General features: G+C 37.7%; 1 protein-coding gene across 1 annotated transcript; it reads left to right on the top strand.

The window, feature by feature from the left end:
- The first annotated feature begins 1,855 nt into the window (after window positions 1–1,855).
- LOC149189324 (UDP-glycosyltransferase 85A8-like) lies at window positions 1,856–9,698 on the top strand. Its single transcript, XM_089411786.1, has 3 exons — window positions 1,856–2,578; window positions 4,229–4,941; window positions 9,378–9,698. The coding sequence occupies exons 1-3, from the start codon at window positions 1,975–1,977 to the stop codon at window positions 9,624–9,626; spliced, it is 1,566 nt and encodes a 521-aa protein (XP_089267912.1). The 5' UTR covers window positions 1,856–1,974; the 3' UTR covers window positions 9,627–9,698.
- The last annotated feature ends 1,547 nt before the right edge of the window (window positions 9,699–11,245 follow it).

Raw genomic sequence — 11,245 nt, 5'->3', positions numbered from 1 at the left:
CGACATCGCTTCCTTCCTTTCCCCAAAAAATCATGTGCATGAATAATATCATTATGATACCCATTTCTAAATTTATCAATATTAAATAAATTCAAGAAAATATAAAGAAAGAAAACAATGATTGTGATATAAAGTCATAATATTGAATGAATAGTTAAGCCAATGTCATTTGAATATAGTCTCACTAATCGACATCATTCCCACTCTCAACATTATGTTGAATTTATTCTTGTTTTCCTTAATTTCTATAAGGCCCCTCATTTAATTTCATTTTCTCTCCTCTCCATCATATTGTAAGTGTTCGTACCCATGTGATGCTATTAACATGAATGACATTTACTTCTAAGGCAGTAATACAATGTTTTTTTTTTTAACATTTTCTATTAAAAATTTAAATAACCCATTATGTTCTAGTTGGCTTCCACCTTTGAAAAGTAGCATATGCATCTCAATAAACACCTTCATTTCATTACTAATTCATGTCACTTAATCTTGCTATTGTATTGGTGCTATGCTCATTTGTCCCTTTACAACATCATCGTGTAAGGGGAATGTATCATAACCTCATTATGTAGAGATTAGTGTATTAACCCTCAATTGTGGGGACATTATCCCTCAATTTTCTTCCATAACTTCATGTAAATACTTTATTAGAAAATTGTTTCTTATTATGGATGGCCAAATTAATTAATGTGTGCTCAATGCTATCAAGAAAAATGCCTAAATATTTATGTATAATCTCTTAATATATCTCATGACAATATTGTTCATTTTCATATCAATCCCTTTCTTCCCTATTGAAATGTATATCCGTAATTCCTTTTTTATTTTAATCAATATTAAAAATATTCCTTGTTTGTATTTAATAATTAAAGCTATCCCATCGATATTAATAGGAGTTTACCATTTTGTTTTTTCAAGTGATGTTTTATAATGGGTAATTGTCTTATCATTAATGAGATAGAATTTAAATAATTTATATTCTTTCAAACCAATGCTATGGGAGTTATATTTAAAAAGGTGTTGTTCCACAATTCTTTTTATGTAGAAATAAAATATCAATTAAATATCAAACATAATAATTTTGATTCCTCAAATTTCTTATAAATGTCCATAGTAACAAAAAAAACAGTTTTGGGAGTTACATTTAAAAAAATGTGGTTCCACAATTCTTTTTATGTACAAATAAAATATTAATTAAATATCAAACATAACAATTTTGATTCTTCAAATTTCTTATAAATGTCCATAGCAACAAAAAATAACAATTTTGATTCCTCAAATTTCTTATAAATGTACATAGCAACAAAAAAATAACAGTTTTGGAAGTTACATTTAAAAAAGTGTGGTTCCACAATTCTTTTTATGTACAAATAAAATATCAATTAATATCAAACGTAATAATTTTGATTCGTCAAATTTCTTATAAACGCCCATAGCAACAAAAAATCACAGTTTTTGTTGACAACTTTTCATAATTTCAAAAAATCTCTTTGTTATTACCTACTCAATTATCTATTAGTTATAATAATATTGTTAGAAATTGCTTTCCAAACTTACAAAATTTTGTATTATGATGTAATTTTCTTTTATGGCATATTACTTGAAATATTATATAAAATTAATTTAATATAAAATTTATCTTTAATAATTACATTACTAAAATTAAACATATGATCTGGATAAAGCTTTTAACGTGGCATGGACGCTAAACATCCACGTAATGAGATATTTATCTTTTCAATTATCCCATAAATCTGCATAAGAAGAATGAAAAAATGAACACACGAGCATAACTATATAGGAAATGAAATATAGTTTTTCAATTTAAAATCTTACCGATATAGGAAAACGTAATTGGCAAGTTTTGCCGAATTATTTGATAGATTGATGACAATGACTCTTGAGGTCGAGGAGCATCCCATCTGCGTTGATCAGGGATAGCGTAACCTTACCCGTAATCTTAGCTAAAATATGTTGCAGAAGCTCCATGAATTAAGGGAAACGATAAGAATAATGTTGGCCAATATTGATATGAATATGTTGGAGCAAAAGGGGAACCATGGTCTGCATGCAGTAATTGTGCCAGCTCCTGCACAGGGTCATGTAAACGCTCTCATGAATTTGGCCCAACTGCTGGTTATAAGAGGATCTTTTGTCACTTTCGTCAATACTGACTGGACACAGAAGCGCATGGCGGAAGCTTCAAAAGACGATAAATCTCTTGTTTCCAGAGACGATCCTGAGTCGGAGCAGCACGGACAGAAAATCCGATTTCTGTCTATTTCTGATGGTTTACCGCCCAACCATCGGCGCAACTCCAACCCGAGCGAGTTAATTATTGCGCTGCAAAACTTAGGCCCCGCCTTGGAGGATCTCCTCACCACTACCAATGCAAATTCACCATCATTTCCACCCATCACATTCATCATCACAGACGCCTTCATGTCCTGCACAGAGCAAGTCGCAAGCAATATGAAAGTGCCCAGGGTTATCTTCTGGCCTCTGTGTGCTGCTTCCTCCGTTTCTCAATGCTACGCCCACTTACTTCTTTCTGAGGGACATATTCCAGTAACTGGTATGTTTCTCTATTTCTTATCAATATCGGATATACATTCTCTGAATCTTGTGTTAACCTTTTTAATCGTATTTGAGGGTTTTGTCTTCCTTTTTTTTAATTTATTATATAAATCAAAATTTATATTATTACCGGGATGGGGTGGATGTAAGGAATGATGAGGGGAACAAATGCATTCACTGCCTCCACTTTTGTAGAAATGGCATGTGCTATACATACAACCCCAACATGGAAGTTTCGTGATGAATGGAGTTAAATTTTTATGTGCGTAAGGTAGGTGAGTGGATGTTGTCAATAATTCCTGGCATGGGTGTTTCTGAAGGTGGAAGAGAGAACTAAGCGTTTGTGCAGGCCGCTAACCTGTTCAAACTTCTTTGCACGCGCGATACATGTTGTTGCAAGTAAGGCTTTCTTGAACGCAATGTTGGAGGCTACCAACAACAAGTCTACGACCCTAGAGAGGAAGATAACTGGATGCTACGTTGTGCAGGGGATAGAGGGACATGAGAATGGTATTGACATAAGTGGTCTATGGGAGTTGGTATTTGGATTCAGCCAACCTGGTAAGTCCACCAAATGGGTATCTCATCTTCCTTGCTGTGATTTTGCATCATTTCAAGGGGGAGGCGTTTTGTAACTGCGTTGGTCCCTGGATTTTTCCATTCCCTGCTAAGGGTAGCCTAAGCTTTCGAGTTCGCTAGGCATATTTTAGTATTGTTAGTGGTTTTGTTGTTTTTACTTGGAATACAGGGTTACAAAATTTGGAGTAGGAGGAGGGTGAGAGTCCTCGAGGCCTTGTCGTTGTGACCAGCGTTAGAGGGGGGGTGTGATCTGTGGTCCAGTGCCTCCAGAGTTTTTATGAGGTAATTAGGGTGGTTGTCTGGTTGCTGCAAGTTGGGGATGGGGAGGTGTCCTCATGGTACCAAGAACCCGAAGTATATAGTGGGAGACGAACTACTGTGACGGGTGGCAAAATTGTCAAAAGAAAGTCAATGTTGGTTTTCGGTGACAGTAAGGCAGTAAGTCTTGGAGAGGGCCCTTGATGAAGGTGGTCGCCTACAAAGCAGGTGCGAAGCTTTCGGCCCTGGAATTTGATAGTTGGCCGTCGGAGGCTGGCGAATAACTCGATTTGTGGTGCAATAAAGGAAACCTGGAGCTGGGTTCAGTTGCCTAGCGGGGCGATGGAAATGTATAGCCAAAGGGGTAGAGCTAGCAGAGGGATTGTACTGCGTGAGAAGAGTAAAAACATAAAACGGATGCAGTGGTAGGAGAGGGAGAAGATGTCCAAGACGCAGAGCTGGATGAGGTGGTGGCCCATAACCCTAATAAGTGGCTGGGTTGTGTATCTCTCCTTGTCCCTTTAGATGTCTTAGAAGCACAACTTTGGAAACTTACACTGCCCCGTTGAACTTGGCCAATGAACAAGTAAAAAGTTTGGTCTTAGGCCAGGCAGTTACCGATTCACCATGTTGTAAAAAAGAAAAAAAGAAAAGTTTGGTCTGTCTTGATACCTATATATACATTAGATACAATAGGACACATTTAACCAACCTACAGACGCAATGAAGGTTTAAGATTACTATAATAATTTTATTCAATTATTATCATTTTCTCTGGAAAGAGAATAACTACACTTTGTATCCTTTTCAGAAAAGGAAGCTAAAAATTCAGAAAAGCTCATCACTTGTCTTCCGGGCAACATCCCACCATTGAGGCCAACAGATCTACTATCCTTCTACCGCGCTGAAGATCAATCCGACATTCTTTTAAATGCCTGTCTCCACGAGTCACAGAAGCAAAGTAAAGGGGACTACACATTAGTGAACACGTTTGAGGAGCTGGAAGGGAGGGATGCAGTAACAGCACTCGCTTTGAATGGTTGTCCTGCTTTGGCCATAGGACCTCTTTTTCTTCCAAATCTTTTAGAAGGTCGGTCTTCTGGCTGCAGTCTGTGGGAGGAGGAGGACCGCTGCCTGTCATGGCTCGATATGCAACAGACGGGATCAGTTATATATGTTTCCTTCGGAAGCATCGCTGTCAAATCACAGCAACAGCTGGAGCAGCTGGCACTAGGGCTAGAGGGCTGCGGACAACCTTTCTTGTGGGTTCTCCGGTTGGATATTGCAGAAGGCGAAGCTGCGATTTTACCAGCGGGCTTTGAAGAACGAACAAAGAAACGGGCAATGTTTGTGAGGTGGGCGCCACAGGTGAAAGTACTTGCCCACGCTTCAGTGGGATTATTTCTCACACACTCTGGATGGAACTCTCTGTTGGAGAGCATGAGCATGGGAGTTCCCGTAGTAGGATTCCCATATCATGCTGATCAGTTTCTGAACTGCAGATTCGCGAAGGAGGTGTGGAATGTCGGGATTTTCTGATAAATCCCATAACAAACAGACAAAAATCGCACTCTGTTTTTACACAGAAAAACAGAAAAATTCGCTTGCTCGAAACTGTGTTTCAGCAACACAGTTTTTTTGTTCAGTTGCTGAAACAGGTGTTTCAGCAACGGTGTTTCAGCAACACAGTTTTTTTTCAGTTGCTGAAACAGGTGTTTCAGCAACGTAAAAATTTTGACGTCAAGTATTTTGAGTTACGTGCTGTTTCAGCAACTAAAAATTTGACGAAATAACTTTTGGTGAAACAGAAACGCACAGAAAGAAATTTCTATTTATGAAAGTAAACCAACACATAAAACTAAGTCTTCCTCACGTAGAGGGATTTCCACAACTGCTGTTACAAAACATCTTCCTCTTAACAGAGGGATTCACCAATTTATGTTAAAGAACATCTTCCTCTTAACAGAGGGATTCACTGATCTATGCTAAAGAGCATCTTCCTCTCAACAGAGGGATTCACCAAACTATGCTGAAAAGCATCTTCCTCTTGACAGAGGGATTACATCAGGAACGCTTCAGTTCCCCAAAACAACTATCTCATAAAATTTCAGCACTGCTGTGCAAAATGGCTTCATTCATGTGAGCTCATGCTGCTGCACATTCTTTCTTAAAAACACAGAAATTACATTCCAGCGCTGCTGCGCTATATTGCTAAACTCTTAACACTGCTGTGTGCTGCGTTTCCATATTCACTAACAGAAAACTATACTCACGCTGCTGCGTGCTCTCCTCTGCTCTCTATCTTTCTCTTTCACACATATATATAATGCAGGAAGCGGTCATAACTTATCCATCAACCGCCTCAACTCTCTAACAGAGTCTGCTTCACATAATGAACAAATCTGATCTTTTGACATTCTGTTGTACTGCTTGAGTCGGTTGTGCTGAAACCCAAGACTGATAAATGCTGCGGCTGGTTCGAGGCTGGTACTTTCCTTCTCGGCCATGCTTATTCTTTAATGCTGTTTGGTGAGCTGTTATGGCGCAGAGCCCAGATCTGATCTTCCTCCTGCTTTGGGAACACAAACAAGCAAACGGTGAAAAGATGGTAATAGCGGTGATTTAACAGATCGGGGGAAAAATGTGGGGCGCCGGATAAAGACAAATGAATAAAGTAAAACAGCTGTTGCTGCTGCACAGCAGTTGGAATTAATATTCCAACACTCCCCTTTTAATTTCAACTGCTGGGCGTTCAATCATACCCAGACATTTCATAAAAAAACTCAAAACTTTTCTGATCCAATGGTTTGGTCAGAATATCAGCAACCTGCTCCTTCTCTGTTGTCATGGGAGATTTAATTCCATATCTCTTCCTTATAAGAAGATCTTCATCAAAGAATGACTGTCAATACAGTTCAGCAATAATTATAAAAAAAAAATTACAGGCTCCCCTTTAATGTATGCATTATCTTCTTTCGGCAGAATCTTCTCAAAAGAAACTTAGATCGGCTAGAGAGCTCAAGGGACTTTCGGACTGTGTTTTCTTCCTCCTCCATACTTGTGTAACTTTCTTCTTTTGCATGGGTTTAGCTTGTGTAAAGTCCCATGTCAAGTTACAGTCACGTGCCATATGCCCAATGTTATGACACTTGAAACATTCAACATTGTTCATGAATAAAAATTCATGATTTCTTCTTGTGAAATTATTTCTTGGAGATTGTCGGGGACCACAACATCTATCTCCATGAAATGCTCTACAGTCTTTTGCCATATGACCAAAGTTTAAACAACAATAACAATAACCAAAAAATGAACTTTGGTACCTGGGATATGGAGGTTTCCTTGATGTACTTCCGAAGCCTTGCTGCCTTGAGATCCTTTGTTGATGACCATTGCATCTTGCCTCTTTGCCATCAGCTACATTTCTTCTTGGAGCTGGTTTTATGCTTGGAGCAGGATTTCTTCTATTGCAGCCTTCATTTTTCTCCTTGCCTTTGCTGGAACTGGGAGCATCACCTTCTCTTTCTGGCTTCTTCACATCTCCTTTGCTTAAGGCATCCTCATACTTGTTTGAGGGTTCACCTACATACCCAAGTCCTGATTTATCATATGGAGATCTGTGATAGCTGAGCATATCATCCAAGGCTTGAGAGCTCTTCATGATCTTGTTCATCCCTTCAACCTTCTTCCTGAGGAGGACAATCTCTTCTTCTAACTTTTCACATTCATTATTTTTCTTTGCTAGCTGTCCCTCAGTATCTTCCTTGCTACGAGTAGCTTCAGCTGCTACTATTTTAAAGGAGATAATATCAGACTTCATTTTGGAGGTTTCTGCTTGACTGCTCTCCATTTTCTTTTCAGCTCCTTTTGCCTGCTTCCTTGCTTCTTGTAGTTCGGACTTAAGGGAGGAGACCTCTGCCTTGCACTGTCCAATCTCTTCTACAAGTTTGTTCACTTTCTTGTGTCTTTGTTCAAGTTGACTTGACAAGACATCTGCCTGCTTCTTTACTTCATTCAGCTGATTTGTCATGGATATGACTTCTTCATGATGTTTCCTCTTGCATTGGTCAAGCTCCTTCTTGAGCTTGGCTAACTCTTCATCCCTTTCTTTTACTTGAAGCTTGATGAGGTCAAGCTTTTCATTCTCAGCTTCTATGATGGGTTCTTCTTGACTCATTGTCATGGTCAGTGCTCCCTTTGCATGAAGGTCATGCAGTCTGTCCCATATATCCTTTGCTGATGAATATTTTCCAAGATTCTTCTTCACTGAATCAGGGAGACCATCCAAGATAGTCTTTGCTGCTTGTGCATCATACTCCATGGATTCTTTATCCATATTGCTGTCATCAATCACTGACTCCCAGACTTCAATCCCTTCAAACATTAGGAAAGCCCTCATCTTTATTTCCCATACATCAAAGTTTCCATCAAACTTTGGAACTTCAAATAGAATGTATTCTAATGGGTTGCCTTCTAGTTTAGTAGAGGGGGGAGACACATTTTTAACAGCCCTGGAGGCTTTCTTCTTTGACCTTGCCATTCTTATCTAGGCTTTAAAATCTCTGACTGTGTTTTTAAAATCACTGACTGTTTCTTCAACAACAACACAGAAAATTAATCTGAGAAATACCTGGATTCTTTCTTGGCTGAGTCTTCACGCTGCCGGAGAAGTTGCTGCTGCAAGAAATCTTCCTTCAGCTTCTTTGACACTTCAAAGAGCCTGGACTAGCTCTGATACCATGTCGGGATTTTCTGATAAATCCCATAACAAACAGACAAAAATCGCACTCTGTTTTTACACAGAAAAACAGAAAAATTCGCTTGCTGGAAACTGTGTTTCAGCAACACAGTTTTTTTGTTCAGTTGCTGAAACAGGTGTTTCAGCAACGGTGTTTCAGCAACACAGTTTTTTTTCAGTTGCTGAAACAGGTGTTTCAGCAACGGTGTTTCAGCAACGTAAAAATTTTGACGTCAAGTATTTTGAGTTACGTGCTGTTTCAGCAACTAAAAATTTGACGAAATAACTTTTGGTGAAACAGAAACGCACAGAAAGAAATTTCTATTTATGAAAGTAAACCAACACATAAAACTAAGTCTTCCTCACGTAGAGGGATTTCCACAACTGCTGTTACAAAACATCTTCCTCTTAACAGAGGGATTCACCAATTTATGTTAAAGAACATCTTCCTCTTAACAGAGGGATTCACTGATCTATGCTAAAGAGCATCTTCCTCTCAACAGAGGGATTCACCAAACTATGCTGAAAAGCATCTTCCTCTTGACAGAGGGATTACATCAGGAACGCTTCAGTTCCCCAAAACAACTATCTCATAAAATTTCAGCACTGCTGTGCAAAATGGCTTCATTCATGTGAGCTCATGCTGCTGCACATTCTTTCTTAAAAACACAGAAATTACATTCCAGCGCTGCTGCGCTATATTGCTAAACTCTTAACACTGCTGTGTGCTGCGTTTCCATATTCACTAACAGAAAACTATACTCACGCTGCTGCGTGCTCTCCTCTGCTCTCTATCTTTCTCTTTCACACATATATATAGTGCAGGAAGCGGTCATAACTTATCCATCAACCGCCTCAACTCTCTAACAGAGTCTGCTTCACATAATGAACAAATCTGATCTTTTGACATTCTGTTGTACTGCTTGAGTCGGTTGTGCTGAAACCCAAGACTGATAAATGCTGCGGCTGGTTCGAGGCTGGTACTTTCCTTCTCGGCCATGCTTATTCTTTAATGCTGTTTGGTGAGCTGTTATGGCGCAGAGCCCAGATCTGATCTTCCTCCTCCTTTGGGAACACAAACAAGCAAACGGTGAAAAGATGGTAATAGCGGTGATTTAACAGATCGGGGGAAAAATGTGGGGCACCGGATAAAGACAAATGAATAAAGTAAAACAGCTGTTGCTGCTGCACAGCAGTTGGAATTAATATTCCAACATGGAAGATGGGGTTGGATTTTGAAAACGTGGATGTGGATGACCAAAAGGTGGTTACGAAAGAAGAGGTGGAGGATGTTGTGATGAGAATGATGAGAACAGCAGAAGGAAGGATGATCAGAGATAACATTGTCAAACTCAAGGAGTCAGCAACAAAGGCAGTCCTCCCTGGAGGATCTTCTTTTGTAAACCTAAACACATTCGTTAATGACATGAAGATGAGTAAAGTGCAGGAATCCAAAATTGAAACCATGTGACTTGGATTCCAGAAGATGTCATCCAGATTTGAGAATAATGTATTTGAGATTATCAAAACTCTTTCTGACCCATTGGATGGCTCCACTACAGGAACCCCTCTATCTAACATGCTTGGCGAGGATTTAAACCTCTCACGTTTTACTACATGAGAACCAGTATTATTCATTAGAAGAAAAATATTTTTGATGTTGAACATATTAATTATAATCATCATCAATACCCCATTTCTTGGCTTGAATAGCTGCAGCTGATTCAGGAATTACACATTAGAATGGTAGGTAGGTTTGGCGACCTTCCAATATATTGACTAATGATTTTGCTATCTTTCTGGCTGATTTCTTTTTTACTTAATTGAAATCAGATTCGTGGCTGAGATTTGAAATTTCCGTCCCTAAAATCTTTGCCGGAATGTATTTTTGAAGCATCCTCTTCCAGTACGCTAAAAAACACAGCAGACCATGTTTCGAAGTATTTGATTATGCAGCTTAAATGATCCAAGCACCATCTTGCGGAAACTAAAGACACCTCTGGAAAATGTTTGTCCAGGGTGCATGATGAAACCTCATAGTGCAGAAGACATACATTCTCACATGCCGCTCCCACATGTAATCACGCGAAAGGCACGCGAAATACACACATTGTGAAAGGTACACATGTAGATGACACTTTGACATGCTACTCGGCCACAATTTTTGACAGCCAATGTTATCCACTCGAATCTCTTATCCTCGAAATTCTGTGTAAATTCCAATTTGGATAGTTATTTTATCGAAATGATATAAAGAGTATTACGGGCAAATTAGTGATAATGAAAAACATGTTCTCTAATTAGTATAATAGATTTATTTTAAACATAAATTAATTTATTGTGAGTAAAAAATAGTATGTTTTTACTATATTATTATTATTATTATTATTATAGAAATAATTTATTAGAAATAATAATAATAAAATTATTGTCTATTGAGATTACGGTATGTTTTAAAATTATTTTTGTTAAATCTATTTTTGCTTGGTTAAGAGTTTATCTCTCTTGGATATTTGGAAATAGGTTATCTCGAGCGAAAGCCTACCTCTTTATCGACTACTACTGAGTAATTGCAAGTGACATGGTTTTCCTTGAATAATGGTGATGAGCCAACTTGATATCAACCAAGGATGGTTATCCCCATTGTTGGTTTGACAACTAAGTTATGATAGGTTTTCCCACTTTATATAAAAAATAAAAATATTCAAGTTCACTTTAACTTTATATAAACCTTAGCTAGAGAGACACATTAATTTAGTAAAAAGGTTCTAATTTAGTTTATAATTGTTTGTTAGTTTTTAGTATGAGGGAGATGTGTAATTCCTTCACTACTAAATATGTAGTTGACAAGTAGCATTTAAAAATAATATTGCAATTACAATCCAATACAAAGAATAAGTATAATTCATTTTGTCTTCAATTCTCACACACAGATATATTTAAATATATATATATATATATATATATATATATATATATATATATATATATATATATTTATATATGTCAACCGTAAATAACATATCTCAATGTTTATATTAAGTAACAACAATTGATATTATTTTTATATAGAGAGATAATATAGGAGAC

Source organism: Pinus tabuliformis, chromosome 3_1, assembly GCF_031772625.1.
Source record: "Pinus tabuliformis cultivar Carrire ecotype Pingquan chromosome 3_1, CPIR1, whole genome shotgun sequence".
Taxonomy (NCBI): domain Eukaryota; kingdom Viridiplantae; phylum Streptophyta; class Pinopsida; order Pinales; family Pinaceae; genus Pinus; species Pinus tabuliformis.
The sequence above is the reverse complement of the archived record's forward strand: the minus strand, read 5'-3'. Positions and strand labels throughout refer to the sequence as shown.